We start from the raw sequence: 23,005 nt of genomic DNA, 5'->3' as shown, positions 1-23,005 counted from the left end.
CGGCAGCGTGTTCCAGGCACCCACTACCCTCTGTAAAAACACTTGCCTCGTACATCTCCTCTAAATCTTGCCCCTCGCACCTTAAACCTATGCCTCCTAGTAATTGACCCCTCTACCCTGGGAAAAAGCCTCTGACTATCCACTCTGTCTATGCCCCTCATAATTTTGTAGACCTCTATCAGGTCGCCCCTCAACCTCTGTCGTTCCAGTGAGAAACTGAGTTTATTCAACCTCTCCTCATAGCTAATGCCCTCTATACCAGGCAACATCCTGGTAAATCTCTTCTGCACCCTCTCTAAAGCCTCCACATCCTTCTGGTTGTGTGGCTACCAGAATCGAACGCTATACTCCCAAGTGTGGCCTAACTAAGGCTCTATATAGCTGCAACTTGACTTGCCAATTTTTATACTCAATGACCTGGCCAATGAAGGCAAGCATGCTGTATGCCTTCTTGACTACCTTCTCCACCCGTTTTGCCCCTTTCAGTGACCTGTGGACCTGTACTCCTAGATCTCTCTGACTGTCAATACTCTTGAGGGTTCTACCATTCACTGTATATTCCCTATCTGCATAGACCTTCCAAAATGCATTATCTCACATTTGTCCGGATTAAATTCCATCTGCCATCTCTCCGCCCAAGTCTCCAAACGATCTAAATCCTGCTGTATCCTCTAACAGTACTCATCGCTATCCGCAATTCCACCAACCTTTGTGTCGTCTGCAAACTTATTAATCAGACCAGTTACATTTTCCTCCAAATCATTTATGTATACTATGAACAGCAAAGGTCCCAGTACTGATCCCTGCGGAACACCACTAGATACAGCCCTCTAATCAGAAAAACACCCTTCCATTGCTACTCTCTGCCTTCCATGACCTATCCAGTTCTGTATCCATCTTGCCAGCTCACCCCTGATCCTGTGTGACTTCACCTTTTGTACCAGTCTGCCATGAGGGACCTTGACAAAGGCCTTACTGAAGTCCATATAGACAACATCCACTGCCCAGAGGGATTTCCAGGGCTTGTTGCCTTTCTGTCTTGTAAGGTCACCTTGTGTAAGGTTCCAGGCACAGAGGTGGTGGGCTGAATGACTGTGCTGTTTGATACCGTTAAGAAGCGGTGAGTTTAAATAAAAAATGTTTTCGTTGATCCATGCCTTTGTGTTTGGTTCCAGGATGCAGTACAGGCACTGAACACCCTCCAGACTAATGCCAGCACCTTGGAGCAGATCCGACGAGAGCAGCAGCTCGGTCAAAAGCAGGGCACCCTGGAAGCAATGAAATCCTTTGTGTACCGAGCTGGAATGACGGTAATGGAAGAGAGCTTTTATTGGTTGAGTGGGGAGATTCAGGACGCTACACCTCGCCAAACATCCACACAAATGATTGATTTCCAGTGAAGATACCCAGTCAACTGGGTGGGGTGGGAAAACTTATCAGGTGGATCCGCCCAATCCATTCTTGTGTGCTTCCCGATGACAGTGACCTGAGGGCAAGAGATACCATGAACAAAAGGTGGTCGGTGCAATCCAGGGCTATGGGCACTTCGAGATGCAAAAATCAATCAAGGTTGCACTTTCTGGAAAAGGTGGAGTTGTGAGCATTGGGTGGATGGGTAAGCTACCATGGTGTTCACTCTCCAGACTCGTACATCAAGGTTGGCCATTTAGGTACCATTTCAATGGCAGTCAGACCTGTGGTCAGCACCTTCATGGCAGGAGAGATGGAGGGGAAGGAGAATGAAAGGTGGCCAGTGTCCCAATTTAACAGTTCCTCGTGAAAAGGTTTCCACGATTGACGTGATTTGTACTGTCTACTTAGAAGCTACATTGTTCGATAACCTGGTTTTTTTCTTTTGTTGATGGTAGATTGAGGTGTTGGACCAGCTCGCTATCATCCATGTGACTGGGACAAAGGGCAAGGTCAGTCCTTGATTTAAATTAATTTACCATTTATTTGCTTTGCAAAGGAACAGACACAGCTGTAAATATTTTGACGCGCAGTGTGGTTTGTTTTCTTTATACTGAAAGTCCGAGGGTTTTGCATTTGCTAGTTTGTGTGAGGCGGGACGGGGTTGAGTGTTGCTGCTTAGATTTCCTTCCCATTGTAAGCTTTCCCGATCCTGTGTTCCTGGTTGAAGGGGAAGCAGTGTAGAACCTCAAGACTCTGATATGGAGCCCGAACATCTCTCTTGACTCGGATCGAGGTCGCCTGCTGAGGAATTGAGTTGGCAAAAGTTTGGAAGTTTGCTGCAGGTTTAAGTGGGGCGGGATGGGGTAGGTAGAAAAAAGGAATGACTGAAAATCCCTTTTCCTTTCCAGCTCGAATAGACCATCTGTTCATCCTTGTGACCAAAGGAAATGTTGGGACTGCGTGTCTGCGAATAAGAATCAGAGGGTGGAATTGTTTTATGATTTTTTTTTTTTTTAGCATCTGTCAGGGATGTGACAATATTGCCAGCAATTGCGTCTGTTGATTACTGGAGGCTATTATTCAAATATCACATTATCCATGACTTTGGGATGCCAAGTTACTTTTTGAAGTGCAGTCACTGATTTTGAAGGCAAATGCAGGAGCCAAATTGTGCGCATGGAGGCTTCCACAAACAGCAAGGAGACCCATCTAAGGAGATTGCAACGATGCTTCCTTAATAAAGCGTCATCTGATTCTGAAGTGGTATTGTTTAAATCTTCACTAAGGACCGCAGTGCCAAAAATCTTTAATAGGGTTTTGTGCTTGATGTTTAATGGGTTCTTTCGCAGGGTAGCTTTTCTCCAGAATGTACGTTCCAGAGTGATTTTTGTTTCTCTCACTCTTTTAATATTCATCCTTTTGAATGGTGACCTGAGTTTTCTTTTGCCTGTTTTAGGGCTCAACGTGCGCGTTTTGTGAAAAGATATTGCGCAATTACGGATTAAAGACTGGTTTCTACAGGTGAGATGAAGAGGCCGTCTGCGCTTGTGTCACACACTGATCACCTCTGGATGACTGGGAGGGATCGTGATGTATCTTTTGGGGCTTTTAAATTAGATCATTTAATTGTTCGCCATCAGTACCTCTGCCCCACAGACCACACAGATGAACAGTTGACCTGAACCATACCCTCTATTGGAGATATCTCGCAATGCCATGTGATTTCCGTACATTGTGTAAGAATAAACATATGGTTGCATAAGAATTGTTGTTAGAATTATTGAATGGTCTGCCTCACGGCGCCGAGGTGCCAGATTCTATCTCGGCCCTGGGTCGCTATCTGTGTGGAGTTTGCACATTCTCCCCGTGTTTGTGTGGGTTTCGCCCCCACAACCCATAGGATGTGCAGGGTAGGTGGATTGGCCACGCTAAATTGTCCTTCAATTGGAAAAAATGAATTGGGTACTCAAAATTTATTTAAAAAAAAGAATTATTTAATGGTAAAGGTGCAGTTGAACAGATCATGGCACAAACAGTAAATTTACACTAATAATTTACATTTTTATAGTGCCTTTAATATTGAAATTTAAAACATTATTATTCCTCCTGGGAATATTGAAAATAACTAAAAATGCTTCTCCTGTTCTCGTACTGCCTTTAATTCCATAGAGTTTAGAAGAATGAGAGGTGATCTCATTGAAACATACTGAAAGAAATAAAGAGACTACAGGGTTGATGCTGGGAGGATGTTACTCCTGGCTGGAGAGTCCGGACCCTTGGGTCTTAATCTCAGGATAAGGGTCAGCAATTTAGGATTGGGATGTGAAAAAGTGCTTCACCTAAAAAGTTGTGCACCTTTGAAATTCTGTTGGGTACAATGTGGGATCTTTAGGGCGCACTGTTGGGATAGTTGATGCTATTATTGGATGACAAAAGTGGAGAAATGTCCCCTTCAACAACACTGCTGTATTTTATTTACACACGGGACATGGGTGTTGCTGTCAGGGGCAGAATTTATCGCCCATCCTTAATTGCTCTGGAGAAGGTGTTAGTGAGCCACCACCTTGAACCACTGCGGTCCAGGTAGTGTAGGAACACTCAGCAGTTTTAGGATTGAGGTTCATGAATTTTGATCTAGCAACGGCGAAGGAACGCTGATATAGTTTTATGTCAGGCTGGTGTGTGGCTTGGAGGGGAACATGAGGTGGTGGCAAGGCTCAGGAATACTTCTTTGAAAGACATTGGAAACCAAACTTTTGGATAGTTTTAAGGCAGAGCTAGATAGATTCTTGATTAACGAGGGGGTGAACTGTTATCGGGGGTGAACTGTTATCGGGGGTGAACTGTTATCGGGGGTGAACTGTTATCGGGGCAGGTGGGAATGTGGGGTTGAGGTTACAATCAGATCAGCCATAATTTTATTGAATAGTGGAAAAGGCTTGAGGGGCTGAGTGGCCTGCACCTAGCTCGTTTGTGGTGTTCCCATGCAGCGACTGCTTGTCCATTCCGGTGGTAGAGGTTACGGATTTGCAAGGTGCTATCAGAGGAGCTTGGGGAGTTGCTCTTGGTGGTTTTTATATGCTGTCAGGGTGCACCAGTGTTGGAGGGAGTGAATGTTTAAGATGGTGGATGGGATGCCAATAAGTGCTCGATGGTGTTGAGCTTCTTGACTGTTTTTGGAGCTGCATTGTCCCTGGCAAGTGGAGATATTCCACCACACTCCGGACTTGCACCCGTATGGTGATGGTGAGGGATTCAAATATCATTGAATGTCAGAGATAGGTGGTTCGATTCTCTTTTGTTGGAGATGTCCACTGCCTGACACCTACATGGCGCGAATGCCACTGAGCCTAACCCTGAATCTTGTCTAGACCTCAAGGTCACAGATTGCTTTAATATCTGAGGAGTTGCGAATGGTACTGAACATTGAGCGATCATCAGCAAACGTCCATGCTTCAGAAGCAGCTGAATGTGGCTGGATCTAGGACACTCCCCTGAGGAAATCCTGCAGTGATGTCCTGGGACTGAGATGATTGGCTTTTGTAACTGCAGCCATCTTCCTTTGTGCCAGGTTTGACTTCTACCAGTGGAGGCTTCCCCCCTGGTTCACTTGACTTCAATTTTATTGGGGTTCCTGGATACCACACAGTCAAATGTTGCCTTGATGTAAAGGGTAGTCAATCACATTGCCTTTTGAATTTGGGTCAAGCCTGTAATGAGATCTGGAGCTCAGTGGTCCATGCAGCAGGTTGTTGCTGTGTAAATACTGCTTGATAGCTTCCACCACTTTACTGGCGTTGAAAGCAGGCAGATGGAGAGGTAATAATAATAATCTTTATTGTCACAAGTAGACTTACATTAACACTGCAATGACATTACTGTGAAAAGCCCCTAGTTGCCACAAACCGGCGGCTGTTCAGGTACACTGAGGGAGAATTCAGAATGTCCAAATTACCGAATAGCTCGTCTTTCGGGACTTGTGGGAGGAAACCGGAGCACCCAGAGGAAACCCACGCAGACACGGGGAGAAGGTGCAGACTCTGCATAGACAGCCACCCAAGCCGGGGATTGAACCTGGGACCCTGGTGCTGTGAAGTCATAGTGATAAACACTATGCTACCATACTGCCCATGTAATTGACCAGGTTGGATTTGTCCTGCCTTTTATGGCAGGACATAACCTGGGCAATTTTCCACTTTGTTGGGAAGATGTCAGTGTTATAACTGTGTTGGAACAACATGGCTCGAGTTACAGGTATTACTGGAGCACAGATCTTCAGTATAGTACAGATATTATTGGGGTCTATAGCCGTTGTTGTATCCAGTTCACTCAGCTGTTTCTTTTTAAAAATAAATTTAGAGTACCCAATTCATTTTTTCCAATTGAGTGGCAATTTAGTGTGTTCTTGCACATCTTTGGGTGGTGGGGTGAAACCCACGCAAACACAGGGAGAATGTGCAAACTCCACACGGGATCGAACCTGGGACCTCGGCGCCGTGTGACTGCAGTGCTACCACTGCGCCACCGTGCTGCCCTACTCACTCAGCTATTGCTTGATATCATCGAGTGAATTGAACTGGCAGAAAACTGGCACCTTTGGTGCAGATCTCAGGAAGAGGCCGAGATGGGTTGTCCATTCATTTAACACTTCTGGTTGATGATGGGTGCAAATGCTTCAGCCTTGATCTTTTTTTCACACTGTAGTGCTGGGCTCCACTCTCATTGAGGATGGAGTCTCTGTGGAGCTTGTTCTTTTTGTTTGATTGTCCGCCATCATAATTGGACGTGGAAGTTTTTATCCGATTCTTTTGTTGTGGGATCACCTTTCTGTGCATGGCACACTGTTTAGCATACATGTGGTCTGGTGTGTGTGCCTTCACCAGGTTGGCACTTTACAACCTTCTGGACACAGCATTGAATTTAACAATTTCAGACCATGAAGTCTGTCCTCCATTATGGACACCGCCCACCACCATCCCCAAGTGCTAGTCTGCACCTTGTTCTCATATTATTTGCTTTTAGACGGTGCTGATGTTTATTCTGCTAATCTAATTTTAGCACAAGTTCCCAGATGATGCTGAAGAGGAACTTGCAGGGTTGACTGGGCAGAGTTTGTTGTACCCAGTGGTCTATCTGGTTTTATTCTTATTGGACTGGATTCGATATAACTTGAGGGCTTCAGAGGGAAGTTAGGAGTTGGTCATATTGCTGTGGACCTGGAGATTGGGGTAAGGGCAGGAGATTTCCGTCTCTAAGGGACATTGGTGGACCAGATGGGTTTTTACACCAATCCGGTGGTTCCACGGTCATGATTTCTGAAACCAACTTGTAATGGCCACTTGATTTAATTTAAATTTCCCAGCTGCTGTGAAAGTATTTTAACTCGCACATCTGGAGCGTTAGTCCAGGCCTCTGGGGTACCAGTCCAGAAACATTTTCACTACGCTACCATTTTCCCCCATATAATTTGTTCTAAAAGGAAAAACTTTACTCATGTGGTATCATCTGGTGAACCGTTTTATGATGAGAGTCTGAGGCCTTCCCTGAATCATCTCTGTGCAGGCACGGGTTTGGCGCTGGTTTTACAAACCTGTCGTCAGAGATAATCTCTGGACAACGGGGTCATTGTGTTACCCATGGTTCTGGTCAGTTTGAACAAACATGGATTCTTTCCACTTTGTCACGGATAGTGGAATCTTACTGTTGAAGCTTTGTGTCCTGGGTTTTCTAGTACTCAACTATATTCATAGAGCATCACAAGGCTATAATTAACCACGATCTCTGTCTTAAAAATAAACGTTCACTTATTCTTTCCCTCTGCATTTTATTCTTTTCTCCCCCCCATCCCCTCCCCCTCCCCTCCATTTTCTCTCTCTCGCTCCCCATGATGCATGGATTGATTGCTCCTGTTCTCACTGATTCGTTTTCCTCTTTTCGTTCCCTCCTTGGCTCGCCCCTCACTTTCCTATCTCCTGTTCCCCCGTCTTTCTGTTCAAAATTATCCTGTTCCTGCTCCCGTCTCCCTCGCTACTTTTCTGTTGTTTTACCTCCTGCGTCTGCCTCTGTTTCCACGTGGTGTGTTCTAACCATCCTCTCCTTGTAACTAGCTCCCCACATCTGGTGCAAGTAAGGGAGAGAATCAGAATTAACGGCAAACCAATCGGCAGAGAGCTCTTCACAAAGTACTTCTGGCAGGTTTACAACCGATTGGATGAAACCAAGGTAAGCTGGGTCTGTGTCTTTCGGGTATTGTGGCAGTTCTCAATCTGTGTATTTTGACTGTTTAGACTGTGTGCGAAAATGGATAATGTTTGTTATCTTTGTGAATTGCTGAAAGGTTCTTCTTGCCTATATTACAGCCAGTGAGAGACGCTCTGGTTTTCTTTGTCAGTTATATTTTAATTAATTCAAGGGATGTGAGCGTCCCAGGCAAGGCAGCATTTATTGCCCATCCCTAATTGCCCTTGAGAACGGGCTGTTGAGTCGCCTTCCTGAGCTTCTGCAGCCCGTGCGATAAAGATGCTCCCGCTCTGCTGTTGGGTGGGGAACCTCTTGCATTTTGACCCAGTGACTTATTAACTTGCATCATGTGGTGTGAGCATTGGCGACACCCATGCATCTTGGAGGTGGCGGGGGCAGGAGCTGCAGCGGTGATTTACTGCCGTATCCTGCAGACAGGACACACTGCAGCCACGCTGAGCTGCTGCTTTATCTTGGGAGTGTGGAATGACATTACATTAGGAATGCTTTCAACAACAACATTACATACATGTAGGGCGTTTAAATCTGTTAGAAACATGCCGAGGACGTTCACAAAACAAATTTGGTTGTTTTTTATTCCTGTAGTGAGGCGCAGCCATGAAAGACACTCTGCGGGTCAGCTTGATGTACGTTGCAGGCTGCTCGGTGTGAAATCGAGCCTGAGAATTTCCCTCTTGCGCTCCAGGCTGTAGTTTATCTGGTGCCACTTTGCATTTGAGTAGTGAGGCTCACGCGATTGCATACATGGGCCCATTAAAATGTAGCTTTTGGGAGGCTGCTTGTTCCTGGGCTGGGCGTAAAACAGTTATAGAATCGCCTCTAACCAACTCTGTTTTTTCTTATCTCTGTGTCGATGCCGTGTGAAGGATGCTGACTCTGGGACCATGCCTGCATACTTCCGCTTTCTCACCATCCTTGCCTTCCACGTCTTCCTGCACGAGAAGGTAACCTTCTGAGTTCTGTGCCATCCCATTTCGTATGGAGGGTAGAGTGATGCCAATCTTGTCAGTGGCTTTGATCTGTTAAGCAGCCCCATGGGAATTTTAGGTGCTGTTTGTATTAGGGCTGTGGAATCCAGTAATCAATTTGCAGGCTTGCGTTTAGGAGAATTGCAGTGAGAAATAAATACTATCTGGTGGGGTGGGGGGGGCTGGTCAGTATCACTAAATCAGCAGGACTGTTCACGTTTTACTTGAGGATACTGGTGGCTACAATTTTCGTATAAATTAATATTAATCTTTGAGTTTTACCTTTACGTTCCATTCAGGTTGACGTGGCAATAATCGAGGTTGGAATTGGTGGAGCCTATGATTGTACCAACATCATCAGGTAATTGTTCATTTGATTCCGGGCCTCCAACACACCGAGTCTCTACCCCTGCTTACGGGCTGGCGTCCTTGGTTTCAGTCATTCTAGATGTGCCTGCTCTTTATTTAGATTGAGTCACTTACCCCGGGGGAGTGGAGTTCTGATCACCTGTTTCTTTGACATGTTTTAGACGTCCCGTTGTGTGTGGGGTTTCATCGCTGGGGATCGATCACGTCAGCATCCTGGGGGACACCATGGAGAAAATTGCGTGGCAGAAAGGAGGAATCTTTAAGGTAAGAGGAAACCGTCTTGTAGCCTCACCCCGTAACACGAGAGTCTTGCACCTGCCTCCCACACATTCCACCAGTCCTGCCTGGGAGAGAACCTGTTTGTACTGCAGCCCGGCTTTGAACTCTTGAGTTGCCCAACAGGAGCTGGTTCGCTGAGAGCTGAAAACATCCCTCACATTGAGCAATATAAAAATCTCTGCTTTTGGAATGCGGGTTACGGAATAATGCTTTGCTTTTTTGGGGGGGAAACTTTCCTTCTGTCTTGACTTCAAAAAATCAAACCCATTAGACAGGAAGCATTAGTGGGATGTCCCTGAGACCTGATCCAACTCACATTTGTTCTTTTCTTTCTTACCCTTCTTTTCTTTCCCCATCCACTCTCACCTTCTGCTCTTCCCATTGCTCTTGTAACGCCAGTTTCTGACTCTTGTTGCCAACCGATGCATTTTCCTTGTTTTTTTTCCAGCCAGGGGTCCCAGTGTTCACAGTCCCACAGCCCAGTGGCCCCATGGCTGTCCTTGTCGAAAGAGCAAAGGAAATTGGGGTAAGTGTTCCTGCGGTGAGGGCACCACAGTGGGAAACTGTTCCGTTTTCACTGGGCCTAAGTGCTTCTTTCAAATGAAAGCTGTCCTGCAGTGTTGAGGATGTGCGTCCCGAAGACTGAACCATGGATTTACCCCGTCGCTGATTGTCAATCTTTTTGCCACTTGGCTGAATTTTGCTTGGCGACTGGACGTACTCCATTGTCCTTTACAGTTCAGTGTTTCAGTGAATGCGGGCAGTGAGTTTGATCAGGTTACTTAACCGTGGGGCCAACACTACCTAGTCACATTCCATGCTCGGCTGGTGCCCTTGTCCAACAATAGTCACGGAGTCCAGGAGGAATCGTAATTGCCGTGCCCCGCTCCCCAATCCCCCATTTCCATGGTCCAGGTTGCTGAGGTCAGTCCTGGTCTGTGTGCCTCAGTCACGAACGGCATTTAGCAACCATGCCTCCAGAGGACGCTTACTTAGATGCTGAGATACTGCCCTGATTTACGGGCAGCAGCTTTCAACCTCCACCCGGGACGTTGAGTGTCTTTAAGACAGAAGTTGATAAATTCTTGATTTCTCGAGGAATTAAGGGCTATGGAGAGAGAGCGGGTTAATGGAGTTGAAATCAGCCATGATTGAATGGTGGAGTGGACTCGATGGGCCGAATGGCCTTACTTCCGCTCCTATGTCTTATGGTCCACCCACAGGGATTCGCTATTAACGTTTGTGGGAATGGGATTGGAGACGATGTTCCGATACTAAGGTGTTTGTGCACTGTCGTCCCTTCCGCTTCTAAAGTTGCTGGATCAGGCTGGTTTGCATTGCGACAGAGGCTGTCTCTACTGCCTGTCTTACATGACAGACGAAACTAGGAGGTGAATGGTGATGGGAACAATGAGAAGCATTGTGGCCAGAAGTGAATCTATGCCCGGTGCTGCAACCCGTCTTCACTGCTCGTCATTCCTGCAGGAAACGCCAGGAGAAATCCAAACCAAATGTATGTCCCTCTTCGCCCACTCCAGGCCAGACACCATGGGGCTAACTGTGCTCCATGGCCAGTGTCACTGGTGCCCTGGCAGAATGATTCAAACAACTTGCCATTAAAAAGTAATCGGGCTGGGTGACGAGTTCCTTCCTTGTGCTTCTTTCCCCAGTGTTTCCTGCAACTCTGTCCGGATTTGGAAGATTTCCAGTCCCAGGAGGAGAAGCTGAGCTTGGGGTTGGCCGGAGAACATCAGAAGTCCAACGCGTCGCTGGCTCTGCAGCTGTGCCGGGCGTGGCTTCAGCGCCACCACCATCCAGGTGAGAAGCTGCCAACCCGACTCCATGTGCTCTTCCTAACCGACTGGAAAACTATCCAATCTGCACTGGGGGGGGGGGGGGGGGGGGGGGGGGGGGGGGGGGGGGGGTGGTTTGGAGATGGAGATTCCTGGAACGCACTGCCTGAGAGTGTGGTGGGGGCAGGTTCCACCAAAACATTCTGAAGGGATTTCGACTAACAGAAAAGAAAGAATGTACAAGGTTATGGGGAGAAGGCGGGAGGGAGAGTGGCCCTAAATCAATTGTTAATTTGGAGAGTTGGTGCAGACACGATGGGCTGAATAGTCTCCTGTGCTGTAACTGTTCTGCGGGATCATTTTTTGAGTTAAATGTGCTTGTTTCTAGCCCATCTTGGCCTTGCTGTGATAAACACTCCAGCCGCTGCCTGTGACTACGAGGCTGACCTCGTTGGCGTCCCCTCGTATTACTAGGAGGCACGCAAGAGCCTTGCTTGTTGTTTGATCGCAGTAGCACAGCTGAGGTCAGTAACTCACCCTGGGTAAACCTGTGTACTCCTCTATGAAAAGATTAAACCAGCAGGGCGGCACGGTGGCATAGTGGTTAGCACTGCTGCCTATGACGCTGAGGACCGGGTTTTGAATCCTGACCCTGGGTCACTGTCCATGTGGAGTTTGCACATTCTTCCCATGTCTGCGTGGGTTTCACCCCCACAACCCAAAGATGTGCAGGTTAGGTGGATTGGCCACGCTAAATTGCCCCTTAATTGGGAAAACAATAATTGGGTACTCTAAATTTATAAAAAAAGAAAAGATTAAATAATAGAAAGACTGACTGTGTAACATTCACGACCGCTGGGACATCGCAAAGCGCTTTATGGCCATTGAAACACTTTTTTGAAAGTGTTGTCGCTGTTAATTATATTGGGAGGGGGGAACCTAGAACAAGGGGCCACAGTCTCCGGATGCAAGGTGGGCATTTAGGGCAGAAGAGGAGAATCCTCTTCACTCAGAGGGTGGGGAATTCTCTACCACAGAAGGCGGTGGAGGTCCAAGTCACTGAATATATGTAAGGAAAAATAGATTTCTAGATACTGAAAGGGTCAAGGGGTATGGGGAGAGAGCGAGAGTGTGGAGTTGAGATAGAGGACCAACCATGATCACATTGAATGTTGGACGCGGCTAGAGGGGCAGAATGGCCTACTATTCTTTATGTTTCTAGGTGAGGCGGTGGATTTGTGCCTCCCCTCAAAAGCACAAGGAAGGATACTGGTCTGATAGCCTGATTTTAATGATGATTCGGAGGTAAATATCAGCCAGGACATTGGAGATAACCCTTGCTTGAAATAGTGCCCTGGGGCCCTTTGCAGCCACCAGAGCAGGAAGGTGGACCATGTCTCATGCGAAAGCCAGCACCTCTGCCAGTGCAGCCCTCCCTCAGTACTGCACTGGAGTGTCAGCCTTTTTCCTGTTCAAGTCCCAGAAAGGGGACTTGAACCTGAAACTGTCTGTCTCTGGGGCAGGAGCGCTACCAACTGAACGGCAGCTGATACCCTGTAGCGTTCCTGATTCAACCTCATGCTTTACAGTTACAAAAATGTACACTGTATATATTTTTGCTGAACCTTTTGAGTTCACCGAGGTGAAAATTGTCAGAGCTGGAGGGTTGAATTTTTAAAACATTGTTAGCCCCGGTCTAGGACCATGGGGTGTGCAGTGTCCCGTTGCCTCTACAGCTACAATGGCCCGACTGCTCATTCTGACATTTCCAGATAACCAAAGCAGCGTTATGGTCTCTCTGAGTCAGATTGGCAATTTAATCCAAAGTAGGACAGTTTTTTGTGCCTCCTGCGAGGCCCCAACACAATTCCCAAACTCGGTTTGCACAGCTCTCTTGCCACTCAGGAGAAAGCGCTCCCTTTAATCACGCCAGACTGGGATGGATATTAAACCCAGTGGATAAGTACTGGGCCAATCAGTCTCTGTTAGAGCGGTTTATAATTAACTTTCTTGTTTACTTCTGTTTTTGCAGAATGTCTTTCTTTAAACAGTAGGAGGGAGGGAGCTGGGAGCGGTTGTTGAATCTGGCGCTGTTTGGTAGAAGATAAAACTGCCCCCCCCCCCCCCTCACTCCCCCTGTGTGGGTTAATGATTGTAGGTGGGTCGGGTTCATTCTGTAATTGGAATCATGTGCTTTGAAATCCAGCCAGCAATGGGTAACAAATTAAACTGCTCCCTGCTCTTCTTTCCTTCCCCCCCCCCCCCCCCCCCCCCCCCAATGGCTAAGTTGGCAAACATAACATTTCCTTTGTGATGATGAACCCAGTCACTGGGCGTTCTGCATTTAATTTCAGCTGAGTCTTTATTTATTCATGCAATGTGGGCATCACAGGTAAGGACAACATTTGTTGCACTTGGACAGATTGGCTTTTTAGGGCATTTCAGAGGGCCGTTCAGAGTCAAACCACATTGCTGTGCGTCTGGAGTCACATGTAGGCCAGACCAGGTAAGGGCGGCAGATTTCCTTCCTTAAAGGACATTAGTGAGGTTGATTTCCAGTGGGTCAGAATGGAGTCCAGTTTGTGTAGTCGGTCGGGTTTGAAGGCGCTAGCAACAGCCCCGGGGAAATACTCAGGGCGTCCGGTAGTAAGAACTTAGTTGAGAATTTGGAGGCAGCTTCAGCCGCATTAGGACATTAGTGAACCCTATGGGTTTTTACGTCAATCAATGATAGTTTCCTGATCACCATCACTGAGGCTAACCTTCGATTCCATATTTTATTAATTGAAGTTAAATAGTGTGGTGGGATTTGAATCATGTCCCTGGAGCTTGAGCCAGGACCAGTCCAGAAACATTGGCAGTATGCCACCACCTCCCCTGTTGAGTGAGCCCATCGCGGCTGGGGAGATGGAAGAATCGCGGAGGGCAGCAGTACAATTGGCGTCAGTGTTTCTGGGCTGGAGCGAGAGGCGAGTGGAATCGAGGGGGGGATGGGTCCTGTGCTGCCAACTCTCCCGCAATGTGCTGTGAGCAGATATTGCAGGGAAAGGATGGCGCTCAGTATTGCTACCCGCCCCACTCACCGATTACTCCCTGAATCCCATCAGTGGGTGGAGACTGGGCGGTCAGTGGGACTGAATGTCATCGGAAAGGAGCTTCCAGCTGTGGGATGGTAACTCAGCAGGGGGTGGGAGGGGGGTGGCCGGGGAAATAAAAACTATTCTTGATGTGTTACTGGAATTACAGCTGCGATTTGCTCACTGTGGGGATGTTTTGAATGGAAATATCTGTGCAACAACACCTGTGTTACTCTGGATCTTGGGTGTGGGAGTAAAATATAATATTTTGTCAGTAGTGTACAGGGATAGTGTTAAACTGTGCCCTTTAGTCCAGTACCACCCTGTTTGACATGAATAAGGAAATGCTATTTTTAGGCTTCTGTTTATAGGCTACATGACCCACCATGCCCCCTCCCTATTGCTACAGGGGTCCTGAACCGGTTTTTCTCCTAAGCTCCCCCTTCATGTTTAGATGGTTCCACAGACGACCCCCCTCCCCCATGTATCACAGTATGTTTTTTTTCAGTATGAATACTAGTTAATCAACCTGGTATATTTATTAATTTTGCATTTTTTACTCAATGTGAAACTAATTGCACAAGATCAGGGTTTGGGGGGGGGGGTTGTGGTGAGGGGGTTGGGGGGTAATGATGTGTTGTTGCTGTGAGGCGTCTTGCCTCCTCCTCCTCTCTCCCCCCTGTGCTGCCTTACACAAAGGACCCGCAATCGAGGCAAGTTGTCGTCGGGTGCCTTCTAGTGACTGGACACCGAATCGCCACGTTGAGGGCCCGACCTGCACCTCAGCTGTGGCCATTGTACAGTGTTGGAAAGATTGCTCCATGATTCAGCCAGCTTGCGGTGGCTCCAGGAATTACATTTAATTCCCCGTGGCTGGGTTTTCAAACGGGTATGTTTGACGTCCCGTCCCCCCACTTCGGTTTCGGAACTGAGCGAGTGGGGTTTGGAGCATCTGTGACTTTCTGAAACCCTTTTTTTTTCTGTTTTGCTTCTTGCAGATTTTCCTCCGCTCCGTGATTCGCTGGACTTTGTTGAGCACGGAAATCAGCGACCGCCTGTCAGCTCAGGATTCTACCTGCCCACCCCCCATGATAGACGGTAACACCCCAAGTTCTTTAAAATCCCCCCCAAAACCCGAGGACACTCCGATCAGTTTCGGATGCGACGACTGAACATCCGATACTAAACCAAGTATGCTAAAACCCCCCCGCCCTATGCATGGGGGAACATTAATGAAAAACCGATGCAAACTTTTGCAGCATCGGTGGAGTAGGAAGAGGAGTGAGGTCATTCGGCCCTTCGAGCCGGTTGCAGCATCATCCGTGACTGATTTGTACGGTGACTCCATCCACCTGCCTTCAATCCAAAGCCTTTCCTAACAAAAACAAAATCTCATCATTCTCAGCCTCATGGAGGACAGAGTTCCTGAATTAAACCAAGGGCTTCACCCCACTTAACTTCAGATTATGCCCCTATTTCTGCCTCTGCCACTCCCTCCCCTAGCCAGCCAGGGTGGCAGGGGTGAAACCAAGTTCGAGAAGGTCGTTCTTTTGGCTGGGATTGGGCAGAATGCCTGTTCTTGTCAGCCCGGATCTAGTTCTTAGAATTTACAGTGCAGAAGGAGGCCAATCGGCCCATCAAGTCTGCACCAGCCCCAGGAAAGCACACCCTACTTAATCCCGTGCCCCACCCTAGCCCAGTAACCCCATCTAACCTTTTGGACTCTTAAGGGGCAATTTAGCCTGGCCAATCCATCTAACCTGCGCATCTTTGTGTTGCGGGGGTGAGACGCACGCAGACACTGGGAGAATGCAAAGTCCACACGGACAGTAACCCGGGTCCTTGGCGCCGTGAGGCATTAGTGCTAACCACCATGCCGCCCTAAGGTGATAGATTTAAGGGCTTGTCCTGTCCACTCTGTGCACTGGTTTTGTAGCTTAAAGAAAGTAGGTTCCTTTTGTTGCTGGCTTGCTGGGACTCCTGACCTTAAAAGCTACATTTGACCTTCAGAGGTTGAGCATGTTGGGAGTAGCTCAGTGCTTCAGGAGAGCCATTGTGTGGACAGTTTTTATTAGAGATGGAACAGGAGAGCTTCCCGCTCCACATCAAGAGGCTGTCCTTCCCCCGGACTGAGAATACAACATCCACTTCCTTCTCATCAGTGTGTCTAATATCCCCCACCACCAACATGATGACTCAATATCTTGAGTGTCACTTCAGAAGGTGGGTAAGCGTCAACCACACAGCAACAAAGTAGGTCAGCCCTTATGGACTTCCCTTCTTTGAAGGATATTAGCAGCACGGTAGCACAAGTGGCTAGCACTGTGGCTTCACAGCACCAGGGTCCCAGGTTCGATTCCCCGCTGGGTCACTGTCTGTGCGGAGTCTGCACGTTCTCCCCGTGTCTGCGTGGGTTCCCACCGGGTGCTCCGGTTTCCTCCCACAGTCCAATGACGTGCAGGTTAGGCGGACCGTCCCGAAGATAACTTTCTTGTATCATAGGAATACCTACAGTGCAGAAGGAGGCAATTTGGCCCATTGAGTCTGTGCTAGCCCTCTGAAAGAGCACCCTACCTAGGCCCCCGCCCTAACCCCGTAACCCCATCTAACCCTGTAACCCCATCTAACCTTTATTCACTAAGGGGCAATTTAGCATGGCCAACCCACCTAACCTGCGCATCATTGGACTGTGGGAGGAAACCGGAGCACCCGGAGGAAACCCACGCAGACACGGGGAGAATGTGCAGACTCCACACAGGCAATCACCCGAGGTTGGAATCGATCCCGGGTCACTGGTGCTGCGAGGCAGCAGTGCTAACCACTGTGCCACCTGTTTCTGTTTTCCCCTCTCGAATTGAAGTCCATTATTTTTTGGTGGGATTATGAGCTTTTGGATTAATACCCAGTATTTTATCCGCTCAGTCATCCAAGGTGGTTAAGCCCGAGTCTAAGGCAGGTGGCAGCAATCTCAATAAGAACCTTTTCTCTGAAATAGTTTAGTCAAAAACGCAATACCGCAAAAGCTGTGCTGCTGTTGCTTATAAATACCAATAATAAAGATCGAGGTACATTTTAACCACATGTTAAAAGGCTTTTACAAAAATGTTAATTAAATGAAAAAAGCAAATTGCTGCAGATACTGGAAATAGAATCCCTGAAGCAAACTCCACACAGTCACCCCGAGGTCGGAATTGAACCGGGTCCCTGGCGCTGTGAGGCAGCAGTGCTAACGACTGTGTTTCTCTCTCTCTCTTCCCCCCTGCCCACCCGCCCATAAAATCTGAAATAAAAACCAAAAACACTGGAAAAACCTCGCAGGCTGAGTGCGCCTGTGGAGAGAGAAACAGAGTTATTGTTTCCAGTCCGATATGCCTTCAGAACCAGAGCAGATTCATATCATAGAATAGAATTTACAGTGCAGAAGGAGGCCATTCGGCCCATCGAGTCTGCACCAGCTCTTGGAAAGGGCACCCTACCCAAGCCCACACCACCCTATCTCCATAACCCAGTAACCCCACTCAACCAACACTAAGGGCAATTTTGGACACTATGGGCAATTTAGCATGGCCAATCCACCTAACCTGCACATCTTCAGACTGGGGGAGGAAACCAGAGCACCCAGAGAAAACCCAAGCGCACACGGGGAGAACGTGCAGACTCCGTGTGTTGGTATGTATTAGGGGTATTACGGTACCCTATGATGCCGAGAGGCTATTGGTGGATAGACGCTGGGTCCCGATTGGATCAGCCGCCTACTGGCTCCACCCAGTAAGGCGGAGTATAAGAGCCCGCGTTCTCCCAGCAGCCGCATTCTGTAACTGTGCAGCTGGGGAACAAGTCTGCGTAATAAAGCCATCGATTGACTCCACCTCTTCTCGTCTCGTGAGTGATTGATCGTGCTACAATTTATTATGCAGACCCAAAGGACATGGAGCTCCAAATCACTCCAGAGTGTCTGCGAATCAGCCCCCACGTGGCAAACTCAGCGGCCACTTTTAAACACTGGCTAGCGTGTTTCAAAGGATACATCCGAACGACCACCCTGCGTGACTACAGAGGACCAGAAAATGCAAGTCCTGCATTCCAGGGTGAGCCGGAAATCTACACTCATAGAGGACGTGGAGGATTTCCAGTCAACGCTCGCCATGCTGATGGGAATCTATGTTCGGCCCGTCAACCAGGTCTACGCACACCAGCTCGCGACGAGACGGCAGATCCCCGGGGAATCGCTGGACGAATTCTACAATGCGCTGTTGATACTGGGGAGAAACTGCAACTGCCCATCGGTTTCGGCTAATGAACAAACGGAACTACTAGTTCGGGATGCCTTCGTAGCAGGTTTGCTCCCGTCCCAAATTCGGCAGCGATTGCTGGTGAGAGACGCACTAGGCCTCAAGGAGGCACGGGCCCTCGCTGCCTCGCTCGATGTGGCGTCACAGAACGCCCGTGCCTACGCCCCCGACCGGGCGGCTGCCCCTTGGGCACTGTGGACCGCGACCGGCACCCCCCCCCCCCAATGCGGGCCTGTGCTGACAGAGCGCCAGCCCACCCGGGGGGGCCCCGGTGCTACTTTTGGGGGCAAATGAACCCCCCCCCCTGCTGCGCTGCCCTGCCCGCTCAGCACTCTGCAAAGGGTGCGGCAAAAAAGGGCACTTTGTAGCGGTGTGCCGGGCCCGGGGGTCGCCGCAATCCACCGGGGAGCACCAGGACCCCAAACTCAACTGCACCAACGATCCATGTACGGCCAATGGGCGCCGCCAGTTTGGGTCCCGGACTCCATATGGCCGCGCGGCTGCCCCTTGGGGACCGTGGACCCACGACCGACTGACCGACCCCCCCCCCAAAAACGATCCATGGGCGCCGCCATTTTGGGTCCCGGACTCCATGCGGGAACGATGGCCGCCGCCATTTTGGGTCCCGGACTCCATATGTTCCCGACTGCGCGGCTGCCCCTCTGGCACCGTGTACCCACGCCACGACCTCTCCCCCCCCCCCCCCCCCCCCCCCCCCCCCCCCCCCGGCGTGCACACCCACACATACGCCTCCTCCCCTCTTCCCCCCCCCCCCCCAAACGATCCATGTGCAGCCAACGGGCGCTGCCATTTTGGGTCCCGGGCTCCAGGCGGGAGGGATGGGCGCCGCCATTTTGTGCTCCCCCAGCCACGTGCGATCAATGGGTGGTGCCATCTTGTCTACCCCCGACCGTGTGCGACCCGTGGACGTTGCCATCTTGGCTGACGGCCAAGTACCCCGGAATGGACGACTTCACGGGGCCTGAAGAAAATGCCCCGATGCAGCAACAGCAACTGGCTTTGGTGACCCTGGACCAGTTGCGGCCCCGAACGCTCCAAACGGCAACAACGATGGTACTCGTCAACGGGTACGAGACGGCCTGCCTGATCGACTCTGGGAGCACGGAGAGTTTTATACGCCCCAATACGGTAAGACGCTGTTCTCTTCCAATCCACCCGAGTAATCAAAAAGTTTTCCTGGCAGCAGGATCCCATTCTGTAGAGATAAAAGGGTTCTGCATCGCAAACCTCACGGTGCAGGGGAGGGAGTTCAAGAACTACCGGCTTTACGTCCTCCCCCACCTCTGCGCTGCCACACTCCTGGGGTTGGATTTTCAGTGCAACCTGCAGAGTTTAACGTTCCAATTCGGCGGCCCTATACCCCCACTCACTATCTGCGGCCTCGCGACCCTCAAGGTCGACCCGCCTTCCCTGTTTGCAAACCTCACCCCGGATTGCAAACCCGTCGCCACTAGGAGCAGACGGTACCCGCGTCCAGGACCAAACCTTTTTCCGGTCGGAAGTCCAGCGGCTGCTGCGGGAAGGCATAATCCAGGCCAGCGATAGTCCGTGGAGTGCTCGGGTGGTAGTTTTGAAGAAGCAGAGGATGGTCATAGACTATAGTCAAACCATCAATAGGTACACAGCTGGATGCGTACCCTCCCCCGCATATCCGACATCGTCAATCGGATTGCACAGTACAAGGTCTTTTCCACGGTGGACCTTAAGTCCGCATATCACCAGCTCTCCATCCGCTCGAGCGACCGCAAATACACTGCCTTTGAAGCAGATGGGCGGCTCTCTATCATTTCTTAAGGGTTTCATTTGGCGTCACTAACGGAGTCTCGGTCTTCCAACGGGAGATGGACCGAATGGTTGACCGGTACGGTTTGCGGGCTACGTTCCCGTACCTCGATAACGTTACCATCTGCAGCCACGATCAGCAGGACCACGACGCCAACCTCCGAAAATTCCTTCAGACCGCAAACGCCCTGAATCTCACGTACAACAGGGAAAAATGCGTGTTTAGCACCGACCGTCTAGCCATCATTGGCTACGTAGTGCGAAATGGAGTTATAGGCCCCGAACCTGAACGCATGCGCCCCCTTATGGAGTTCCCCCTCCCTCACTGTTCCAAGGCCCTGAAACGCTGTCTGGGCTTTTTCTCTTATTAAGCCCAGTGGGTCCCCCACTACGAGGACAAGGCTCGTCCGCTAATCCAGTCCACGGTCTTTCCCCTGTCGACAGAGGCCCGCCAGGCCTTCAGCCGCATCAAAGCGGATATCGCAAAGGCCACGATGCACCCGATCGACGAATCCCTCCCCTTCCAAGTCGAGAGCGACGCGTCCGACGTAGCTCTGGCGACCACCCTCAACCAAGCGGGCAGACCCATGGCCTTTTTTTCACGCACCCTCCACGCTTCAGAAATCCGCCACTCAGTGGAAAAGGAGGCCCAGGCCATAGTGGAAGCTGTGCGACATTGGAGGCATTACCTGGCCGGTAGGGGATTCACTCTCCTCACTGAGCAACGGTCGGTTGCCTTCATGTTCGATAATGCACAGCGGGGCAAGATCAAGAACGACAAGATCTTGCAGTGGAGGATCAAACCCTCCACCTATAACTATGAGATTTTGTATCGTCCCGGAAAGCTGAACGAGCCTTCCGATTCCCTATCCCGCGGCACGTGTGCCAACGCACAAGTGGACCATCTCCGAACCCGCCACGAGGACCTCTGCCACCCGGGGTCACTCGGTTCTATCACATCGTAAAGACCCGCAACCTGCCCTACCCCATCGAGGAGGTCAGGACAGCCACCAGGAACTGCCAAATCTGCGCAGAGTGCAAGCCACACTTCTACAGGTCAGATAAAGCACACCTGATAAAGGCTTCCCGTCCCTTTGAGTGCCTCAGTCTGGACTTCAAAGGCCCCCTCCCCTCCACCGACTGCAACATGTACTTCCTGAACGTGATTGACGAGTACTCCCGGTTCCCTTTCGCCAATCCCTGCCCCGACATGACCGCGGCCACGGTCATTAAAGCCCTCTGCACCATCTTTACACTGTTCGGTTGCCCTGCCTACAAACATAGCGATAGGGGGTCCTCCTTCCTGAGTGACGAACTGCGTCAATTCCTGCTCAGCAAAGTCTTCGAGCAGGATGACCAGTTACAACCCCCGGGGGAACGGTCAGGTCGAGAGGGAGAACGGAACAGTCTGGAAGACCGTCCTGCTGGCCCTACGGTCCAGACGTCTCCCAGTTTCCCGCTGGCAGGAAGTCCTCCCGGACGCCCTCCACTCCATCCGGTCGCTGCTTTGTACAACAACGAATCAAATACCTCACGAATGCCTCCTGGTCTTCCCTAGGAAGTTCTCCTCCGGAACGTCACTTCCGACCTGGCTGGCAGCCCCGGGACCCATCCTGCTCCGAAAACATGTGTGGACGCACAAATCGGACCCGTTGGTCGAGAGGGTTCATCTCCTTCACGCGAACCCTCAATACGCCTACGTGGCGTATCCCGACGGCTGACAGGACATGGTCTCCCTGCGGGACCTGGCGCCCGCCGGAGCTCCACACACTCCCTCCCTCCCACCAGCGCACCCCACAGCCGCCACCTCTGGAGCTCCACACACCTCCCCAACACCAATCACCCCCTCCCTCCCACCGGCGCACCGCACAGCCACCCCCTTCTCGGGTGGATCGGTCCTCCCCCCAGTCGCGACTAGGGGTAGTGGAGCAGGAAGAGGCGTCGCTACACTCCCAGAGACGATGGTGCCCGAGCCAGAGTCTGCATCACCACCGGCGCTGAGGCGATCGGCGAGGACGACCAGGGCACCCATTCGACTCATCGAATCCGTATAACAAAGCAAGAAATGCCTCTGTACATAATTCAGTTGCCCAGTAAAAGTGGCATTGTAAATAGTACTGGTAGTTTGATATCGGAGCATAGCCGCCGTGTTAGCGGCATCCTAGGTACCGACTCTGTAAATCCCTACCACCATACGGCCCACTACCCCTGCCGGCTTTTTTAACAAGGGGTGAATGTGGTGGTATGTCTTAGGGGTATTACGGCACCCTGTGATGCCGAGAGGCTATTGGTGGATAGACGCTGGGTCCCGATTGGATCAGCCGCCTACTGGCTCCACCCAGTAAGGCGGAGTATAAGAGCCCGGGTTCTCCCAGCAGCCGCATTCTGTAACTGCTGCTGGGTAACAAGTCTCCGTAATAAAGCTGTCGATTGACTCGTGAGTGATTGATTGTGCTACACTCTGCACAGACAATGACCCAGCCGGGAATTGAACCTGGGACCCTGGAGCTGTGAAGCAATTACGCTAACCACTATGCTGCCGTGCTTCCCGACTCTGCTACTCGACTCTGCTACTCTCTCCACCGATGCTGCTGGACCTGCTGGGTTTTTCCAGCAGTTCCTGTTTTAATTCAATGGTACTTTCTCACAAGTGCAATGGTAATAAAAGTTTTAAAAACCCCAACAAAATGGACTCATTGCAGGTCTCTGGTCCAGGGGTTTGTAGTTGTGAATTGGCTGCAGAAATATAA

General features: G+C 50.0%; 1 protein-coding gene across 1 annotated transcript in view; it reads left to right on the top strand.

The window, feature by feature from the left end:
* The window catches only part of fpgs (folylpolyglutamate synthase), a 44,512-nt gene that overhangs the window by 6,314 nt on the left and 15,193 nt on the right, over positions 1–23,005 (top strand). The window contains 11 exon segments of the mRNA XM_072488643.1: positions 1,176–1,310; positions 1,869–1,922; positions 2,870–2,934; positions 7,521–7,635; positions 8,541–8,618; positions 8,942–9,003; positions 9,173–9,275; positions 9,739–9,816; positions 10,961–11,108; positions 15,159–15,244; positions 15,246–15,258. Coding sequence (XP_072344744.1) covers positions 1,176–1,310; positions 1,869–1,922; positions 2,870–2,934; positions 7,521–7,635; positions 8,541–8,618; positions 8,942–9,003; positions 9,173–9,275; positions 9,739–9,816; positions 10,961–11,108; positions 15,159–15,244; positions 15,246–15,258 — 937 coding nt within the window.

Source organism: Scyliorhinus torazame, chromosome 22 (assembly GCF_047496885.1).
Source record: "Scyliorhinus torazame isolate Kashiwa2021f chromosome 22, sScyTor2.1, whole genome shotgun sequence".
Lineage (NCBI taxonomy): Eukaryota > Metazoa > Chordata > Chondrichthyes > Carcharhiniformes > Scyliorhinidae > Scyliorhinus > Scyliorhinus torazame.
This window is presented reverse-complemented; position numbering and strand designations above follow the sequence as displayed.